Source organism: Salvelinus sp. IW2-2015, unplaced genomic scaffold (assembly GCF_002910315.2).
Source record: "Salvelinus sp. IW2-2015 unplaced genomic scaffold, ASM291031v2 Un_scaffold762, whole genome shotgun sequence".
Classification (NCBI taxonomy): Eukaryota; Metazoa; Chordata; class Actinopteri; order Salmoniformes; family Salmonidae; genus Salvelinus; species Salvelinus sp. IW2-2015.
Genome location: NW_019942606.1, coordinates 473,713 through 495,285, shown reverse-complemented (window position 1 = coordinate 495,285; position 21,573 = coordinate 473,713). Strand labels below are relative to the sequence as shown.

Below are 21,573 nucleotides of genomic sequence, written 5' to 3'. Positions count from 1 at the left end.
AGACTGGGTTGCGTTCCAAATGACACCCTATATAGCCCATAGGGTTTTGGTCAAAAGTAGTGCTATATATATATATATATATATATAGTTCCATAGGGCTCTGGTCTAAAGTCCTGCACTATATAGGGAATAGGGTGCCATTTGTGACAGAGGTTACAGGCACAAATGGGAAAAGAACCAGGAACAATAAAACTTAAGAGCCGTTAGCTCACTAGTCTGGAAAACTGCTGATACTCAAAAGACACACGGACAAATATCAAAATAGTCAGTTTTATTTGTAACGTATTAAAGTTATAAACACGGTCAGGCAGTGTTTTTTTTTTTTTTTCACCATAAGGACATCTGAATCAATCACCCCCAGAACTAAAAGCAGTACATTAATGTATCACCCATCATGTAAATGGGYAAAAAACATATTAAACAATCATAATCATTGGTTTTTCAACAAACCGAACCGTAGAATACCACCGTTTGAATGTCATGGAATTACAACTGACCCTTCGTTTGGAAAGGGCTCAAGTATAGTCAGCATCTGKGTCCCAAATGGCTCTCTTCCCTTTCTAGGGAATAAGGTACCGTTTGGGATAAACCCAACATCAACAGGATGTCACATACAATGTGTTAAATTGGTGCGCTGCATGGCAATGTATGAACCTCTGCCCATTTGAAGAATGAMCTCTTTATAAACCATTTACAAGATAGCTAAATAAAATACATTTCCCAAAATAGCCTTTCCCCCCCCCAAAAAACCATTTTATGTTTATTTTGTGAATAAACCAAATTAGACAATCATATTTATAATACTCAATTAATACCAGTCTAACTAATATTTTGACCTCATATTCATTCACTTTGAGTGAGTAGAATACTGCAAGTTCTTTTAAAGTAGAATGTAGACATAGGCTGTACCAAATTGCACCCTATTCCCTATGGGCCCTGGTCAACAGTAGTGCACTAAATAGGGAAACGGGTGCAATTTGAGATGTGACCAGAGAGGGGTTTGGCCTCTCCTTTAAAAGACCTGGTGACACGGGGAACAAGACAAAAAGCTAATCTGAGGCCTCCCAATCAATTGATGTAATCAAATTTGTGGTTGTCCAAAACTTTTGATTCAGTTTAAGACATTGTGTTGAAGCAAACCTTTCCTAGACGAGCTCTAGCAGGAGAACAACCAAGCACTAAATGATTCTTACTTTCTGAGAGACTGTGTTTTCACCCCGCTGGGCTGTGCTCTGTGTCACACTGCATTCAGGTTCGCTCATAAAACAAGGAGTTCCTTTACTCCTCCTCCACCCAACCTACCTCTACCATATGTCAAATCCCTTCACCCACCAAGCCTGTCTGTTTGGTTTAGCTTCCGTTCCTTCATGTGACCTTGTTTTTGTTTTCTTTGGTTTGAGAGGGTGTTCCTCTCTGTCGAGTCCGTCTTCGATAACATTCGCACTACGTCCTGTCCGAACCTTTCAGCTCCAGCTGACGTTGTACTTTGTCCATCCCTCAGGCGGGGTCAAGAAGACCCGTCGTCCACGGGACAGGAAGCTGACCACGCCCCTGTAACCTGCACGGGGAACCCCCGATTTCAAGTCATCCATAACCCCTAAGTTACGGGCCATGACTTTAAAACTCTCCCGGCTGGAATATTGCACCCGGTATGGACCTGTTGCCTTCAAACCTCCCCCTTGTTGTAGCTCTTCTATTTTAACCAGGGGGGCGCTGTAAACCTCCTTCACAAAGTTCACGTCAAASTTCTCCTTCATCAAGTAAGACAGATCCTGTTTGGTGAAAGGCACAAAGTCAGTGTTGAGTTTAATATAACGCAGATACTGGTCAAAGAACTGACCCAAGCTGACACCCTTGCGTCCGAAGGTCATAGTTCTGGGGATCTCTGGGCGGATGCAGGAGCGTTCTTTACGCTGCTCGGGGTGACGCATCCAGTCGTCCCAGAAGGCCGTGGGCCACTTGGGCTCTAGTTCTGCCCAGACGTCCTTCAGCAGCATCCAGCCCAGCCCCGGGAAGAAGTCTGTCCTGTAGAGGAGGTCAGCCTTCCCAGGGTCCACCAGCCCCTCCCTGCCGTTGTCGTTCCAGGCAGAAACACACCACAGGGTTGGGTCAGAGGTCAAGATGGGGTGGAGGGCGCGGAAGTACTCAAAGAAGTCTGGGGCCACCTGGARGGGACAGAGAAGCTTTGGATCAGTCATCTGTTTTACAGTAGGATAACTTGTCTTTGTATGTTTGTCCTTCCAGTTATAAAATGAATTATTCATTATATATCCTGCACCACTATTTGTTATGGAATTATGGAAGCTGTAGTCTGGTCCCAGATCTGTTTGTGATATCATGGCAACTATGCGTCACTCATTGTAATGCCAAACAATAACCAACACTACCAAACATGTTTGTTTCTGCTCGTCAACAATCAACTGGCTGTGAAAACTGCATCTGCAGTACGAATCCATGCAATACAAGCCTAATAACAACAACAAAAGAACAAGAACTTGAGCAGGCTTGATAAACACCCAATGAATGAGAAGTTCAAAATGTTGGGCTATCTGGTTAATACAATGTCAATAGTATGTCAACATGAAATGACTAACCAAAGCAAACATGATGAATGTGTGTTCAGGTTGGTAGTCACAATATGTAGAAAAGCAACTGCGGGAACYGTTACATAAGTGGACACAGTTCCCAGTACATTTTCCCCCTCAGTTTCTCAATGTTTGATTTAGGGGAGCAAAGTCTAGCCTGGAAGCTTTTAACTGGTGACTCGTGTCCCKKGGGCGCTGAAGACGTAGATGTCGATTAAGGCAGCCCCCCCCGCACCTCTCTGAGTCAGAGGGGTMGGGTTAAGAGAAGAAGACATTTCAGTTGTACAACTGACTAGGTATCCCCCTTTCCCTTTCATGGTAACAACTCTGTTGTTTTGGTAATTTCCTGTAACTCATGACGAATTCTGCCTATGCAGTTTGTTTCCAGACCATTTGTTCAGCCAGTTGGCAGTTTCATTTGACTAGCGTCTCAAATAGAACCTTATCCCCTATATAGTGCACTACTTTTGACTAGAGCCCTATGGGTCCTGTTTAAAAGATAGTGCTGCAGTATATAGGATGCCATTTGGGACACAGCCTTGGTCTGAATTGATGGGGGATGAGCGGGGCAGGATGGAGGGGGTCTGTCTTCACACCCCACTCTGCCGGGTGTCAAAGTAGTTAATCCACTAAATCTGTTCAAATCTGCTAAACTGGGAACGCAAACGCGGATTACAGATGTKCACTCGCTCTGTCCCTACTGTGCACCATTCTCTGTCCTCCTTGGTTCATCTACTGGCTTGAGGTCAGTTTAGTGATCTAAATATGGTAGAGGATGGCGCTTCTAAACGGCCAGGATTGTGGGTTCGATTCCCACTAAGGCCAGCCATACAAAAAAAGTATTCCTGCTTGACTAAGTAGTTTTGGATAAAAGCGCCTGCTAAATGACTCAATGATGGGCTTTACTGGGCCTAAACAGAACAAAGCCTACTGTGGCTAACCACCGGTCACACTAGACCCAATACTACAACCTAGACCAGTGATTACCCTAGACCAGTAATTACCCTAGACCAGTAATTACCCTAGACCAGTAATTACCCTAGACCAGTAATTACCCTAGACCAGTAATTACCCTAGACCAGTAATTCCCAAACTTTTTACTGTCCCGTACCCCTTCAAACATTCAACCTCCAGCTGCGTACCCCCTCTAGCACCAGGGTCAGCGCACTTTCAAATGTTGTTTTTGCCATCATCGTAAGCCTGCCAAACACCATGATACATTTTTTAAACATAAGAATGAGTGAGTGTCACAACCCGGCTCGTGGGACATGACAAAGAGCTAAGAGGTACAGGACTATTAAAGAGCTCTTACATTGGCTTACAAAAGTATTCACCCTCTTGACATTTTTCCTATTTTGTTGCCTTACAACCTGGAATTAAAATTGATTTTGGGGGGGTTTGTATCATTTGATTTACACAACATGCCTACCACTTTGAAGATACTAAATATTTTTGTTGTGAAACAGACAAGAAATAAGACAAAAAAACTGAAAACTTGAGCGTGGAAAACTATTCACCCCCCCAAAATCAATACTTTGTAGAGCCACCTTTTGCAGCAATTACAGCTGCAAGTCTCTTGGGGTACGTCTCTATAAGGTTGGCACATCTAGCCACTGGGATTTTGGCCCATTCTTCCCAGGCAAAACTGCTCCAGCTCCTTCAAGTTGGATGGGTTCCGCTGGTGTACAACAATCTTTAAGTCATACCACAGATTCTCAAATTGCACACACACTGAGATCATGTGACACTTAAATAAAGTCCACCTGTGTGCAATCTAACTAATGATGTGACTTCTGAAGGTAATTGGTTGCACCAGATCTTATTTAGGGGCTTCATAGCAAAGATATGCACGCATCACTTTTCTGTTTAGAATCTTTTGAAACAAGTAATTTTTTTCCATTTCATTTCACCAATTTGGACTATTTTGTGTKTGTKCATTACATGAAATCCAAATAATAATAATTTAAATTACAGGTTGTAATGCAACAAAATAGGAAAAACACCAAGGGGGTGAATACTTTTGCAAGGCACTGTATCATTGCATAGTGCAGAAAATACACGAGAGAGTTCAGGGGTTTAACAAAGTTAACCATTTTCACTGTAGTGTCCAAAACGTCTTTCAAGCTGTCAGGTTTTCCCTTGGCAGCAAGAGCCTCTCAGTGGATGCTGCAGTGTACCCAAGTGGCGTCGGGAGCAACTGCTTGCACGCGTGTTACCCCTCCACTATGTCTCCCTGTCATGGCTTTTGCGCCATCAGTACAGATACCAACACATCTTGACCACCAAAGTCCATTTGATGTCACAAAGCTGTCCAGTAATTAAAAAAATATCCTGTCCTGGTTTCCAGAAGAGGATGTCTTCCTTAATTGACCCCCCCATAAACATAATGGACATATACCAGGAGCTGTGCCAGGCCCGCCACGTATGTTGACTCATCCAGCTGTAACTCATAAAATTCACTGGCTTGTTTTGAAACAATTACTCCTTCGCACACATCTCCTGCCATGTTGTGAAACAGTGTTGTTTGATGAAGTCATTGTATTGTTTTTTGGGCCTTTTCCCCCAGCATTGTCCCAGCCATATCCGTGACAGCAGGAAGAATTAAGTCCTCCACAATAGTATGGGGCTTGCCTGTCCTAGCCAGTCCTCCACAATAGTATGGGGCTTGCCTGTCCTAGCCAGTCCTCCACAATAGTATGGGGCTTGCCTGTCCTAGCCACTCGGTAGCTCACCATATAAGACACTTCTAGCCCCTTCTTATTAATGGTATCTGTTGCTTTTATACGTCTTCCTACTCGAAAGTTGTCTTTATTTTCGCTCAAAAAACTCCCGTGGCTTATTTTTCAAATTGTCACGTTTCGTTCCTAAAAATGTCTGGACAAGACTGAAGGTTTCCCGCGAGAGAATAACAGTTAATGTGATTGGATGTTAATTATTTGACTAGGCTACCTGTATTTGACATTGTGTTGTTATTTCGCTCAACTTTAGATGGTTGAATTTAAATTTTTGGCAGTGAAACGAAGCTACTCAGGCGAGAAAAAAAACCTCATCAAAAATGTATAGCCCCGTGGGAAAATATAAATGTACTATTTGAAAATGTGAAGATTTATTTMTTAAATATTATTTTAATCACATTTTTATTTGGCATACCCCCCAACAGCATTGCCCTAGTTTGGGAATACATGCCCTAGACCAATAAACTACTGTTGTGAGACCATAAAACGAAATGTTACGAAATGTTTAATGCAAAAGCTGTTTTAGGTTATCCCAATGAAAGTGCTGTGCAAATGAGGGACATTTTAGGATCAACTTCTATCATCATTATCCCAAATGTCAAATGTGAGCCAGATGGAATTAAATACATTCCCATATAACCCTATGGAACGTGCTGAGCAGGCAGACAGAAGGCATATTCCCCTGTTGCAGGGGGGGGGGGGGGGTTAAAGCTCAGTGCTGCAAACAGAGCACTTCATGTTTTGTTGTAGGCCACAGGGTCGTCGTTRCCTTAAAGAAATGGCGGTTCTGGGATAACGCCAGGGCTGGATGTTGGCGTGTAACTTTAAAAACAGCAGTGGATTCATCACTTGTAGGCCTCGTTGATGAATCTAGTGCTGCTTTATACGAATACTAAACTGACCAACAGGCTTTGTGGTTAGAGTGTCCGCACCTGAGGGTTGGGAGTTCGATTCCCAGCCGAGTCATACCAAAGGCTGTAAAAATGGGACTCAATGCCCTGCGATACACTAGTGTTCTGTCCAGGGGGTGTACTGTACATCAAGGTGCTTCACGCTACAGAAAACAGGAGAAAGACTCCTATGAGCCACAAGCAAGGCTACTAGATACTTATATTGAGCTGCATGCAAGTCACCAGAAACTCATACATTTCTAAATCAATGAGTCCAAGACATTCAGACTGAGCTGCACTTTAAATCCATTCCTCAATTACAGTGCATYCAGACAGTGGTGTATAGATTTCAGTTACTGTTCACTTACCTCCAAGTCATCTTCCACGATCACTACGGTGGAGTGAGAGAGTGTGTTGAACACCTGGTTGAGGGCCCACCGGTAGTGTCTGGCAATCTTATAGTAGCCCTGGAACTTCCTGTGCTCCGGCCGTACCCGGATGTCCGAGTGATCTGGTTGGCTAATGTGGGTCACCTGACTGCCATATGAGCCAATCACGCGAGCTGTCTCAGCATGGCCGCAGTCCTGGCTAACTATGATTGGATAGAGTTCTGCKGAGGGGCGGTATTGGATCAATTTGTCAAGACTCCTTTTCACGGTCACCCTGTCACAGGCAATAACCAATATGGGAATGACAACTTGTGGGCTGGTGACAGTTACTTCCAATTTGGTGTAGTTCAGTTCTTTTATGTCATTGTCCGGTTGTGTGTCTACTTTAAGGTCTGGGACTGCTGCAACAATAAATCCCTGTTTATTTTTTTCTTGACTTTGGTCCTTGTTCTCTGAATCGTCCCTTGGCGGTACTGGAGGCAACTGTGGCGTCGGTTTGTGTTCCTCTTTATTTTCTACCTTCCCTCCATCCATCTGTCTTCTTCTCATCGCTCTCCTCTTTTCCCATAGTGACCTGTGACTCTGAATCTGCTTCAGAAGTTCCTTCTGGGTCTCGAGTTCCGATTCTACCTCCTCGGCCAATCGGATCACCTCACCAGCCAGATTAGTCCCACCCCCTTTTCTTTTGGCCACTCCCCACTCTTCCCTTCCCCCTGGCTCAGCCCCTCCCCCTTCCCCAAATCGACCAATGGGAGGCCGTCCCCAAAGGAAAAGGAGAAGCAAGCCATTGCAGGCGACGAATAGGAAAGCTCCACACAAGATAAAGGAACCTCTCTTGCGAACCATGGCCCAATGYCATCAGAGGATAGACTGCAGTGAGGAAAAGAAAACAGCGYAGGGGGGACAGAGTTGAAATGACAACAGCCAATAGGGTCCAAATCAATCACAAAGATGAGAAAGAGAAGACGTCCAATAAGGGTGGAGAGAACAGTGGTCTGATCACGTGATCCTTACTGCTCATCCAATCATTGAGTCTGATCGATAACATGACAGGAGAATGATCCAGAACCTCTATTGTAGAGACGTGAGTATTAACCCAGTGTGTTGTTGTATCGGTTTGACTCTCCTCCATGAAACAGTGGGACAGGAGAGTGAGTTGAGGCAAGAGGAAATTGAGAAAAACAGGGGGAGAAGAAAGGGGTGTTTGGGTAAGATAACCAGGGTCACGTTGGGGTGGAGGGGCTGACAGTCCTTGACGTTATCCCTCAGCCATCATCCTGAAACAGAGAAAATAATAAAGTATGTTAGCATTAATTTAGTACATTTCAAATTTWCTATCAGTGAAACAGTCTGACATAAACAAGCACTATAGGATCCGAAACATCAGTGCCTTCTTGACTAAAACGAGTGGATTTCTGGACAGATCAGGATATTACTGGAGTTATATCATCTAGAAATTCGCTGACCGTCATTGAGCAGAATCAGAACACGACCCAAACTGTTCAGTAGGAGATGGTCCAACCACGAATCTTGTGGCTGTTGCCTCTTCATCGCTCACCAGTGTCACCATAAAACTATTGGTGTGTTTTGAGCCTATGAATCAAACTGTAAAACTCTGTTCAGGGTCCGTGCTAATGAATCACGCTGTGAGGTTCAGTACGGGAACAGCCCTTCTTAAGATCACTGCACAGCGGAATGTATTAACTATATTATGTACCCGTCGGTCCGAGTATCACAGCGGAAACAAACCCCCGTCGGTCCGAGTAAGTCACACGGGAACAGGACGACCCGTCGGCCCTCGGAGTGTCGAGGGGAACAGACCTTCCGCTTCGGCCCGAGTGTTCACCAGGGGAACAGGACCCCGTCGGCCCGAGTGTCACAGGGAACAGGAACCCCGTCGGCCCGAGTGTCACAGGACCCCGTCGGCCCGAGTGTCACACGGGAACAGGACAACCCCGTCGGCAGTGTCACCACGACAGGCCTGTCAGGCCAGGGCACAGAAATCGGGACAGCCCGTCGGGCCGAGTGTTCACAGGGGAAGGACCGTCGCACGGTAGGGCGGCCGCGCCGAGTGTCACAGGGGAAACAGGCCACCCCCCCGTCGGCCCGAGTAACTACAGAGGGACCACAGACCCCGGTCGGGTCCCCGGGGAGTTCACAGGGGAACAGGGACTTTCGGCGCCGCGAGTCGACCGGGGACACAGACCCCAGTCGGGCCCAGTTTCACAGGGAGAAGGACACCCACGCGAGGCCGAGTTCAGCAGGGGAACAGGACCCGTCGGCCCGATGGTCCACAGGAAGGAACCCCGTTCGGGCCGAGTTCACAGGGAAACAGCCCGTCGGCGAGTGACACAGGGGAACAGGGACCCGTCGCCGAGTTCCACAGGAAAACAGGACCCCGTCGGGCTCAAGTGTCACAGGACATCCTGTCAGCACAAATTCAAGCTGAAGTACTTCTGCAGACTGTTGTCGTGGCGTTTGGTGTTGAACCCAACTGTTAGCCTAATGTCCAGAAACCTAGGCTAATACCATCCTTTTCTATTCCATGGAGGTTTTAAAAGCCTGTTAACAGTAACCAGAGGATCCCTATTCAAATCATTTAACATGAGATAACACACACACACATAAAAGTATGTGGACACCCCTCAAATAAGTGAATTCAGCGATTGTCAGAAACGGGTGTGGCTGAAGGTGTATAAAAATCAAGCACACAGCCGTGCAATCTCCATAGACAAACACTGGCAGAAGAATGGCCTTACTGAAGAGCTCAGTGACTTTCAACGTGGCACTGTCATAGGATGCCACCTTTCCAGCAAGTCAGTTAGTCATATTTCTGCCTTGCTAGAGCTGCCCCGGTCAACTGTAAGTGCTGTTATTGTGAAGTGGATACGTCTAGGAGCAACAACGGCTCAGCTGTGAAGTGGTAGGCCACACAAGCTCACTAAACGGGAATGCCGATTGCTGAAGCAACACTCACTACTGAATTCCAAACTGCCTTTGGAAACAAAGCCTTCACAAGAACTGTTTGTCGGGAGCGTCATGAAATGGGTTTCCATGGCCAAGCAGCCACACACAAGCCTAAGATAAGCATGTGCAATGCCAAGCATCGGCTGGAGTGGTGTAAAGCTCGCKGCCATTGGACTCTGGAGCAGTGGAAACYCGTTCTCTGGWGTGATGAATCACGCTRCACCATCTGGCATTCCGACGGACGAATCTGGGTTTGGCAGATGCCAGGAGAACTCTACCTGCCCCAATGCAAAGCGCCAACTGAGAAGTGTGATGGAGGAGGACTAATGGTCTGGGGCTGGTTTTCATGGTTCAGGCCTCTTAGTTCCAGTGAAGGACAATCTACATCATACAATGACATTCTAGATGATTCTAAGCTTCCAACTTTGTGGCAACAGTTTGGGGAAGGCCCTAGTGGTTAGAGCGTTGGGTCAGTAACTGAAAGGTTGCTGGATRGAATCCCAGAGCTGACAAGGTAAAAATATGTCATTCTGCCCCTGAGCAAGGCAGTTAACCCATTGTTCCCCGGGCGCCAAAGACGTGGATGTCGATTAAGGCAGCCCCCCGCACCCCTCTGATTGAGGGGTTGGGCTAAATGCGGAAGACACATTTCAATTGTACAACTGACTAGGCATCCCCCTTTCCCATTTCAGCATGACGACAATGCCCCCGTGCACAAAGCGAGGTCCATAGAGAAATGGTTTGTCGAGATTGGTGTGGAAGAACTTGACTGGCCTGCACAGAGCCCTGACCTCAACCCCATTGGACACCTTTGGGTTGAATTGGAACGCCGACTGCGGGCCTAATCGGCCAAAATCAGTGCCCGACCTCACTAATGCTCGTGGCTGAARAGAAGCAAGTCRCCGCAGCAATGTTCCAACATCTAGTGGAAAGCCTTCCCAGAAGAATTGAGTTCTACAACGCGTGAACCAACTCCATATGCCCATGAGTTTAGAATGAGACGTTCCACAAGCAGGTGTCCACATACTTTTAGTCATATAGTGTATACCAGCCAGCATCCGTAGCAACAGTAGTCCTGACTGAGGAGCTGACTGAAGTAAGCATTTCTCGGTAAGGTCTACTACACCMGTTGTATTCGGCGCATGTGACAAATAATATTTGATTGGATCACACGCAAAGCTAATASACAGCCCTTAATAAATATCACTTTGGTCCCTCTCATGTTGTCTTTGTTGCTGGAAACAAACAACACAAAAGAGATGGCAGTTTCAGCCTTCTGGGAAACACAAAACACACCGAGTCCCAGATGGAGCATTTCCCAGATGGCACTGCTTTGACCAGAGTCCTATGGTCTCCGGTCAAAAGTAGTACATTAGGGAATAGGATGCCATCTGGGAATCGGACACTGTAGGACCTCTCGTTATGGTTCACCACCAGCAGGTATCTCCAGATGAGGAGCATAAAACTAGATTGTTTACGTCGTTAAGATTCATGACACACCTCTATTTATAACTCCACCCTGCTGCTGCCATCAAACCCTGCGTGCACCCAAATGTCCTATGTTGAATATATGAGCCTTGGTTTAAAGTAGTGCACTACTACCCTATAAGCCCTGGTCTAAAGTAGTGCATTACTACCCTATAGGCCTTGGTGTAAAGTAATGCACAGAATAGGGAGCAATTTGGGATGCACCCCCAATTTCCCCAAACAATGGAAGCCGTTTCCTGCCTAAGAATCCCCCTAACAATATATTAAACCTGCATATGGAGTCAGTCTGCCGGGACAGAGTTCGGGACCAGAGGGACAGAATGTGCACTATTTCAACAGATGAATTTGGGGTGCATCTCTTTTAGGCTGGGTTTCTGTACAGTACTTTGTGACATGTGCTGATGTAAAAAGGGCTTTATAAATACATTTGATTGATTTCAATAGTCTTAGGTAGCATGGTAAATCCCAATACGCAGCATGGTAAATCCCAATACGCAGCATGGTAAATCCCAATACGCAGCATGGTAAATCCCAATACGCAGCATCGGTAAATCCCAATACGCAGCATGGTAAATCCCAATACGCAGCATGGTAAATCCCAATACGCAGCATGGTAAATCCCAATACGCAGCATGGTAAATCCCAATACCCAGCATGGTAAATCCCAATACCCAGCTCCTGGATGACTGGGTCTATATCACACTGATTATTGGCATAGATTTAAAAAGCTTTAAAGTTTTATTCAGATAGAAATACTTTAAAAAATCTGTTTTAACAGGGTTTGTTGTCAATAACATGAGGTCATAAACCAACGTACCAGTTGGTATGACAGGCAGAGACCACGTGTCGCACCCCTGGTACATATTAGCTGTTAAAGTTTATTTGTTTTATGTCCTGAGATTATTGTGGCTCCRGAGTGGRGCAGTGGTCAAAGGCACTGCATCTCAATGCTAGAGGCGTCACCTGGTTCGATTCCAGGCTGTATCACAACCYGCCGTCATAGGGAGTCTCAAGGGGCGGCGTACAATTGGCCAAGCATCATCCGGGTTAGGGTTTGGCCGTCATTGCAAATAAGAATTTGTTCTTAACTGACTTGCCTAGTTAAATAAATTGAAGTAAAGAAATAGGCTATACGATTCATTATTCACTATTATTCAGTCAAATATTATGACAATKAACCTAATAAATGGGTTTGTGAGAAGACAGCACTGCACAAAATCAATATGCTGAAGATTTAAAGAGACTCAAACATACAAKTGGTGCCATGTTTTTGGTTTTAGAACATTGTAAATACTTGCAGAGTGAGCATTTCAATGGCAACAAGCTGTCCAAATAATATCCAAGCCTCATAACCAGGTCAGGGATCATATTTGGACAGCTTTCAATGACTGAAAAGTCAAATCCAATCAAATAAGGCCTAGATATCACAGACAACATTTTACTATTTAGTACATCCAAGAGAATCCTTTCAACAGGTCTAGGTCCTGACCACATCATCAGACTAGCCTAGGCTACATCCTGACATGCCCTGATATTTTACAACAAGCTCTAGGCCTACAACAGGAGTGCAGAGAGACATGGGGGAACGGGTACTGAGAACACTGTATCTAGCAGACAGAGAGACATGGGGGAACAGGTGCGTCCTTTTTATTCACATCGAACTTGGTGCTAAACCACGCCCACGGGTAACCTAACAACATTCAAAGCCGTGCTGATTGGTCAGAGTGAGAAGTKAAGGAGGAAGAACGCCAGAGAGGGGAACCCCACCAAAACAAAAAAACATTGACATCCATACTTCGCATTTTACAGAATTTGGTTATGAAGATGCATTAAACTATGTATATTTTTAGTGACTGATTAAATAAAGGTTAAATAAAATACTAAATTAATTTCAGCCATCCTAACCAGATGGATAGCATCGKCATCATGAAAKGTGTCAGTTGAAGCTGTCTAGTAYTGTGCGTCGMCTAGCGTTAACCACACTAAGCTATCTAAAGTGTTTTGAGATACTTACCTATATGACATTTGTGGTAGTTGGCAACTAAATGAGATGCTGTATAACTKGCTTTAGCTGAATGGGCAAATATATAGCTAACATTGTCAGTAATAGTGACTCAATGGAGCTATCTACAGAGTTACTTGCCTTTTTAGTTTAACTCAATTCAAACGAGGCCACGAAACATGGCACGACGGGCGATAGAAAACTCCCCGTTCGCGGGGATTTCTCTCGAGCGTTGTTCCTCGCTCACGCGCATTTACTTCTTCCCAGCGAACGTCCCGAACTCTGACCAATCAGCGCGGCTTTGAATGTTGCTAGGTTACCCGTGGGCGTGGTTTTACACCAAGTTTGACGTGGATAGAAATGACGCGCAACAGTTACTGACAACATTATATCTAGCAGACGGATAGARATTGGGAGAAGGGTATCGACTTGGATAAGGGGATCGATTGAGTCCAGGGTGGGAGGGAGAGTACACTGTATATCCTAACAGGAGACTTTCAAGGTGTCTAAACCAATTACAGGTGATAACAATAATCTTGTAAGCATTGCAATCGGACTAAGTACAAACTAACTTTGAGTGGATGTCCTGGTCTGGTTGAGTAATGTGCTACTGAATTCTACACCAARTTTAAATCTGTACTCCATATGTTCACGGTTGAAAAGCTAGGCTAAAAGGACTATATTTACTTTTGACTTTCAGGAAATGTATATCAGAGAGCTAATTGGTGAGCCTCTCATTTCCTGGGTGCTCAAAACGGCAACAAATTCAACAGAGTTAGAGGCTAATCTACCCATTTCACCAAGAGCTACAGTAAATCTATTCCAGTTGATCCTCACTAGAACACACACAATGTTAACATTACATCAGAAACACATGGCTTTAAACACGTAGCCTAGACATGGTAGGATTGCAACACTAGACAGTTATAGGGTGAGTGAACGACGGAATTAAGCAGTTTAGGGAAAACGCAAAGAAAGAGAAAAAAGGAGGTACTTCACTAGATGTTTTGGGGTTCGAGGACAGATGAGTAGACAGCATAGACTTGTGGGTAGGACAAACAATTAAGAGGGAGAGGGCAATAACTTAACAATCTATGGTAGCATTGTTAAGAGACAAGTTACACAAAAGCCAAAGGAGAAAGTCAGGTTTGAAAGGAAGTGCCAAAGGGTGTAAAGTATTGTTCTACGGTACCTGAAGCAGAGCTGTCTAGTTCTCCAAGTATCTCTTTCAACACATCAGAAAGTTTAAAGGACGACGAAGGGGGTGGGAGGAATGGGAGGGAATTGTTGCTCACCGTCAAGAACAGAGCCATTTGAAKCGCCAACCTCCTTTTCCTCCCTCCCTCTGTCACTGAGACGTGTAAGTACCTGGTAGGTTAAAACTCTAAAATTAGAAGGTCGAAGTTCAACTAAAGACTAGCCTTGCTGGAATCAGGTTTGTTATTAAAGTAAATATGTGTCTTAGAAGAGTTGTCTACTAAACAAAACTGGTCATCAGTATTTAAGAAAAGCAAGTTGAAGCCAGTCAAGACAACTGAACTGTATCCGTGTCACTTCGCTACATTGTAGTTCGACTATCGTTTGCCTGTAAGAGGCATTTTAGCCAACTACACAACAACAACTTGGCAAACGTAATTTCAAAATTAACAATGTAATATTAAAAAATGGCTACAATAGTTTGAATAACAGACGTTGACCAACTTCCACAACTATTTTGCAATTTTGTTGCATGACCAAAACTGAATGTCTGCACACCATTGCAACCACAATTTGAGTTAAATGTTTGGAAATTGCAATACTTGTGAACAGCTCCATATTAATGACGTTAGTTAGCTTACATCCTAGCTAGCCAACCAAGCAATTGAGCTTTTCATAAATCAAATGTTAGCTAGCTAGTTCCATAACGACCTAGCTCACGGCTAGGTAAGTCAAGTCAAATTGATCAAGCTAGCTTCAGACAGCTAACGTTAGCTAAGCAATAGTACAATTTCCACCTCACCTTTTGTAATTTGCCCCGGTAGGACGTGTAGCTTGCTATCTGGAAAGCCAGCTTGGATGTCGAATGGTTTCAGTTGATCGGCTTCACTCTCACTTTAAACCCTCTTCGTTTTACCCACCGGTGTCAGTGCCTCACAGCATGTCCAGTCCCCATTTCCTCCCCTCTTTCTTGGATCCGACATTTAGCTAGATGTGTTCAATTGATTTATTTATCAACYTAGGAATTCACCGAGACTTGCAATATGCATCGTCCTTTTCACCACTGTTCTCCTACCAATCTGTCCAAGCCAGTATGTGTGTTTCACTGGCTCTTCACAGTATTTTTCATTTGACACCACCGAATTTTACACGCTCCATACTACTTCCGGATTGACTCATTAAGCAAGGCCAAGCCCCCTAACCTAGTCATGGCTAGAAGGGATCCAGCTTTTGTCAAATTAACGGCAAAAGTGTATTGTTTTGAATTTTACCTAAGCCTAACCCTTTTCCTTACCTTAATTCTCTTTACTTGCTGCGTAAATTCTAKCCTGCTGCGAAAAGTCAAATTTGACGTTAATCTGACAAAAGCMGTATCCTTTCTAACCTCCGCTTTCATCCTCATCCCCTTTACAATTTTCCCTAGCAACAAAGTGCCCTGACAACCGTCATAAGGGCGGTGGCGCTCCGGCGAAATTGGCAATTTTTCTGCTATCTGGGGTGTATTCATTACGTCTTGCAACGAAAACCGTTTYTCGTTTAAGAACCAAACAGCAAGAAAGTAAAACGGGGAGAGACCTACCTTTTTTTCGTTGGAAAATGTTTTCAATTTYAAGTAAACGGTTTCTGTTGCAAAACATTTCGCAACAGACGGAACGTTTTGTAACGTAATTGGCGTAATGAACACCCCCGTTGTGACTGGTCAGCAAGCAAGTAGGCCAAAGACAGTACCACCGAACAATGAGACAGATTTCACTGGATGTATAAATATGAAGCATCCGTTTGGCGTTTCCACTCAMTACCAAATATGGTAGTGAGAGGAAGCCCAGTGGGAGAAGATGGAACGAGATGGATTTTGTCCTACATTCTGCAAATGTTCTAATCGATTAAACATTTGATCTCAATACAGTTCTGTTTACCAAACTAGAATKTGTTATGAATATAGTGGACTGAGACTTGTAAACTTCCGCTATTGTCAAAGTTTTTAAAATGCGCGTTGTTTAGGAAGTCGAATTGAGTTATTGCACACGCGCATTTCAGGAGTAAGTGTTTCCTAATGGKAATATGCAGATATTTGCTAYAACGGGACAATTGGATCTCGCTAGCTCTGCCCACCTCCTTYCTTGTTCTGCCCACTATGACTCATCTGTTCCCTTTGGAAACGACAGGCTGTGATCTATCTTGGTTTAGTTATACAAATCTTTGACAGTACAGTACGAAGATGGGGGATTTCTATTGGAGAAGAAGTTTCTGCCTATCACCCTTCGGGATTCCATGGCGAAATTGTCTTGCTGAGCTCATGCGTACAAACACGGCAGGGTCTGAAYGTCGTCTCAGGCCGAACTGTGCATGCCGTCAAAAATCAAAGCCACGCATTCGATATAGTTGTTTTTGACGAAAATGAAAACGTGTGTCACTTGCACGAAGTGTTCAACTACTTAAGACATTTGCTCGAATCTATAGGTTCTGCCTTTAGAGTTCGAGAAAATTAACAACTAAGGAAGAATGGTTCTCTTCTCAAACCATTTGCATTTCCGGAAGTCTCGCGATGTTGTGCCTCTGAGTTTAGAAACTGTTAACGGAGTTGCCAACAACCGGATGCATCCGATTTTCAGGGATACAGTGTCGTTGCTACAGTCATAAACCCCGCCCATTTCGACTATTGATCTAATTAATGTGATTTTAAACTGCTTTATTTTAGGGGTTTAGTGAAGGTGGGTCATTTTTGACCCTTAGGACAAGGGGAGTGTAACCTAACCTTCACCACACTGCTAGCGATCCCGCGCTAGTCGGAACTAGGAAGCTCAGTTGCGCAAACCCACAGTTTCATCAGCTGTCCGGGTGGCTGGTCTCAGACAATCCTGCAGGTGAAGAAGCTGGATGTGGAGGTCCTGGGCTGGCGTGGTTACACGTGGTCTGCGGTTGTGAGGCCGGTTGGACCTACTGCCAAATTCTCTAAAATTATGTTGGATGGGGCTTATGGTAGAGAAATTAACATTAAATTCTCTGGCAACAGCTCTGGTGGACATTTCTGCAGTCGTGCATGCCAATTGTACAATCCCTCAAAATGTGAGACATTTGTGGCGTTGTCTTGTGTGACAAAACTGCACATTTTAGAGTGGCCTTTTATTGTCCCCAGCAAAAGATGCACCTGTGTATTGATCATGCTGTTTAATCAGCTTCTTGATATGCCACACCTGTCAGGTGGATGGATTATCTTGGCAAAGGAGAAAGGCTCACTAACAGGGATGTAAACAAATTTGTGCACAAAATTCGAGAGAAATAAACTTTTTGTACGCATGGAACATTTCTGGGATATTTTATTTCAGCTCATGAAACATGGGACCAACACTTTACATGTTGCATAAATGTTTTTGTTCTGTGTAATATTTGACTAAAACAAACATGTCAAACCTTTGCTTACATTTGTATACGATAACATACATCTCTCTATTATACGTGGGAATACTTTGGAACACATTTCCAAAATTAACATCACTTGGAGCTGATTTTCTGGTGTTTTATAGCCTTTTATGTAATTTTTTTTTTTATATATAATTCAATTAAAACACTTTTGCTCAGAACTTGGGGGGCTTGACTCCAAGCAAGGGTCACCACTGTAGTTATTCCAGGGCCTGCAGTTCTTGGTGTTCAATGGCAGGAAACCTGTTAGTCCATGATTGATATGTCCGATCCAGAGTTGAAGCCCTGCAGACAGACACTGTAGACAGTCAAGTTGTCCATGTAGAGGGAGGTCCTCTCTCACTGTGACTGTGTTTCAAATGGCACCCTATTCCCTACGTTGTGCACTACTTTAGACCAGGGTCCTATTCCCTACGTTGTGCACTACTTTAGACCAGGGACCTATTCCCTACGTTGTGCACTACTTTAGACCAGGGACCTATTCCCTACGTTGTGCACTACTTTAGACCAGGGTCCTATTCCTCACAGTGGTCATCACTAGTTAACCCCGCCTAGTTCTAAAATGTATCTTCTTCAAATCTGATTTTAAACCTAACCACACTGCTAACCTTATGCCTAACCCCAACTTAAAATAAATTGGCTATCGTAAAAAATTCATGAAAACAAAAATGTGCATTTAAAAAAATAAAAATAACTTTGACTGTGGGAACTAGTGAAAAACCCTACATAGTACACTAATTTTGACCAGAGTTGTGTTTCGGAGGTCCCTGTAGTGCTGACAGCTGCTCCTCAATGTTCCTCAGCTCCTGCTCCAAGGCTGATATCTAAACAGATACATTCCATTGTGGGGGAGAGAATGAAGGCGGATAATTTAACAGAAATACAAAGCAACGTCTCTTTCAAGAACATCTTCATCAATGGTTTCTGTCCCAAATGGCACCCTATTCCCTATATAGTGCACTACTTTTGACCAGAGCCCTATTCCCTATATAGTGCACTACTTTAGACCAGAGCCCTGTTCCCTATATAGTGCACTACTTTAGACCAGAGCCCTGTTCCCTATATAGTGCACTACTTTTGACCAGAGCCTTATGAGGTAATAGGATGCCATTTTGGATGTAAACAGTAGACATGCTGGTATGTCGGCCATTTTGCTCCAGCTTGCCCCAGTTTACATCAACACATTTGATCACAGGATGAAAGCAAGTTTGCTCACGTGACAAATACAAAAGGTTGTTATTGTGAGATCATGCACATGTTTTTTTTTCTATGGTTTGCAAATACTGGACTATCTAATGTCCCATACTACACATACTAAAAATGTCATGCTCAGCTACCGAACTCGTGATTTCCATGCCTGAATTAAAATGGTAAATCTATTTAATATTTAGAGGTCCGTCACCCCATTATTTCTATCTCTACTTGTCACATTCGTCCACTGCAAATCTACCATTCCAGTGTTTTACTTGCTATATTGTATTTACTTCGCCACCATGGCCTTTTTTTGCCTTTACCTCCCTTATCTCACCTCATTTGCTCACATTGTATATATACTTATTTTTCTACTGTATTATTGACTGTATGTTTGTTTATTCCATGTGTAACTCTGTGTTGTTGTATGTGTCGAACTGCTTTGCTTTATCTTGGCCAGGTCGCAATTGTAAATGAGAACTTGTTCTCAACTGGACTACCTGGTTAAATAAAGGTGAAATAAATAAACTAGAGTCAGTAGTACTTTATCATCACAAGCATCAGCAATGATTACAAAAACAAGGATCAATAACACGAGCAAACTGAGTTAAAAGTCCCATCATCCAGGGAGATTTCCCAACATGCCATATAGCTCGTTGTGTTGGTCACCGGGGACTGTGGCAAGTGAGTGTGTGAGGCATTCTGTCATTGGCCCGTTCATCTCACAAACACACACCCGTGCAACATTTCATGCACCCACTTCCCAGGTTTTTATATCTTACCTTGTTCTCGGTCTCTACCCTCACTCGCTCCGGAACCTTCTCTAAGTAGTTTGGCACACGGGTTCGAGAGAGGGACTGTTCCAGTTTAGAGAGGAGCTTCTCTCTGCGTTGGGAGAGCTGGAGACTAAGTTTGCCCACATTCACACCGCCCTGGAAGAAGGCAAAKAACTCAGTACCATATTACAATTGACCATTTCTAGAAATCTGTGCGATTACACCTAACCCGGAAGATTACCTGAACATTGAGGTGTAACTGACAGGAGTGGTCGACCACACCCACAGCACTGCCTTTAGGGGGAGGCGGAGCCGACGGGAAGGACAGGGAGCCGGCCCCCTGAGGACAGTGGAGGTGGAGCTTGGTGATTCGGCCCAGGGTCCGTACAGCAGGGCCAAAGTGGAGCAGGATCTGGGCTTGGCTGGGCGAACACACGGCCCACACTGGAACACAGAGGATATGRGATTTATTAGTATACATGATTAATGAGTATATATGATTATGATTAATAATAATCATTATTATGATATCATTCATATACATTCTAAAGAGAATCATGCCATGAAATAGTCTGTCAGAAAGATGGTCGATAATTTGACCATATTTAGATCAGGTTTTTTAGTCCAGCCTACACTAGAACAGACAGGAAACATAATCCTTATTTCTATGAAGGCTTTGTCACGTTGATGACTATATTATGACACCGTTATGACGTACAGTTGAAATCAAATGMCCCTGCCAGGGTGAATACACTGGTTCATCTAGTTCTAATGTATACAGTAATGCTCAGACGGAGACAGAACACTGTTTACATGATGATCATAACGTTCACAAGACAGAATMAGTTTTTCAGAGGGATGCTACATATCATAGATCAGATTTCAAATCAGGTTCTCTCCAGTATACAACTCAGCTTATATAACCATGTAGAACATGCAATGGTCACATTAAAGCACCGGTATAGGTCATCTGTCAAAACTCTGTGTGGTCGACTACTAAATCTGTGAGATCCAGGAAGTAAAGTGTTTGCGACAACAACTTATCCAATATCAGGCCAATAGACATAACATTCATCTATCCAGTTGAGCTAAGTTGTGACGTTCATGTGACAATGACTTACTGTCAGGCTTTTCCTTGGTCATGCCACACTGGGCCCTGAGGGACCTGGCTACTCTCACCACTTCCTGGACCAGAGTGAAGTCTGCTTCCTCCTGGGGGAAGTGCCAGTGTGCCTGGCAGGAAGTTGAGCAGGAATAACAAGACGGAGAGAGAGATAGAGGTAAAAAAAAAACAAGGAAGAAGAGAAACCAAAACCACAGAAGTGACTATTAGTTTCTCAGCACTAATGACATTACCATAGTACACTCTTAGAAAAAAGGGTTCTCCGGCTGTCCCCGTAAGATACCCTTTTTTGATCCAGGTAGAACCCTTTTTTGATCCAGGTAGAACCCTTTTTTGTTCCAGAGGGTTCTACATGGAATCTAAAATGATTCTACCTGTAAACAAAAATGGTTCTTCAAAGGTTCTCCTATGGGGACAGCCGAAGAAACATTTTAGGCTCTAAATAGCACCTTTTTTTCTAAGTCTCCAAGCCTCATAAGTGTAATGATCCACACAGCTCTATAGCCAATAGGATTTCATTAAGTCTATAGCTAAATGGGTATAAAGTGAGTGTGTGTATGTGTATCGATTAGTATCTACATAAACTCAGCAACAACAAAAAAATCCCTTTTTCAGGACCCTGTCTTTCAAAGATAATTCGTAAAAATCCAAATAACTTCACAGATCTTCATTGTAAAGGGTTTAAACACTGTTTCCCATGCTTGTTCAATGAACCATAACATTTTTTATGAACATGCACCTGTGGAATGGTCGTTAAGACACTAACAGCTTACAGACGGTAGGCAATTAAGGTCACAGTTATGAAAACTT

The 21,573-nt window shown here is 43.9% G+C and overlaps 2 protein-coding genes across 4 annotated transcripts in view; both read right to left on the bottom strand.

The window, feature by feature from the left end:
• Positions 1-256: 256 nt before the first annotated feature.
• On the bottom strand, positions 257-15,731 carry mgat1b (alpha-1,3-mannosyl-glycoprotein 2-beta-N-acetylglucosaminyltransferase b). Of its 3 annotated transcripts, XM_024136051.2 has the most exons (4): positions 15,056-15,731; positions 14,352-14,424; positions 6,579-7,876; positions 257-2,165 (listed from the first exon to the last, which is right to left on the bottom strand). In XM_024136051.2, exons 3-4 carry the CDS (start codon positions 7,443-7,445, stop codon positions 1,464-1,466), a joined length of 1,569 nt encoding a protein of 522 aa, XP_023991819.1. In that variant the 5' UTR covers positions 7,446-7,876; positions 14,352-14,424; positions 15,056-15,731; the 3' UTR covers positions 257-1,463. The 3 variants fall into 3 exon arrangements, with proteins under 3 accessions (XP_023991819.1, XP_023991818.1, XP_023991817.1); XM_024136050.2 differs by lacking the exon at positions 14,352-14,424; XM_024136049.1 differs by lacking the exons at positions 14,352-14,424; positions 15,056-15,731 and adding an exon at positions 14,249-14,345.
• A 1,822-nt stretch (positions 15,732-17,553) lies between these two features.
• vars2 (valyl-tRNA synthetase 2, mitochondrial) overlaps positions 17,554-21,573 on the bottom strand; it is a 32,617-nt gene continuing 28,597 nt past the window's right edge. The window contains 4 exon segments of the mRNA XM_070438315.1: positions 17,554-18,497; positions 19,647-19,796; positions 19,882-20,084; positions 20,762-20,966. Coding sequence (XP_070294416.1) covers positions 18,408-18,497; positions 19,647-19,796; positions 19,882-20,084; positions 20,762-20,966 — 648 coding nt within the window. The 3' untranslated portion in view covers positions 17,554-18,407.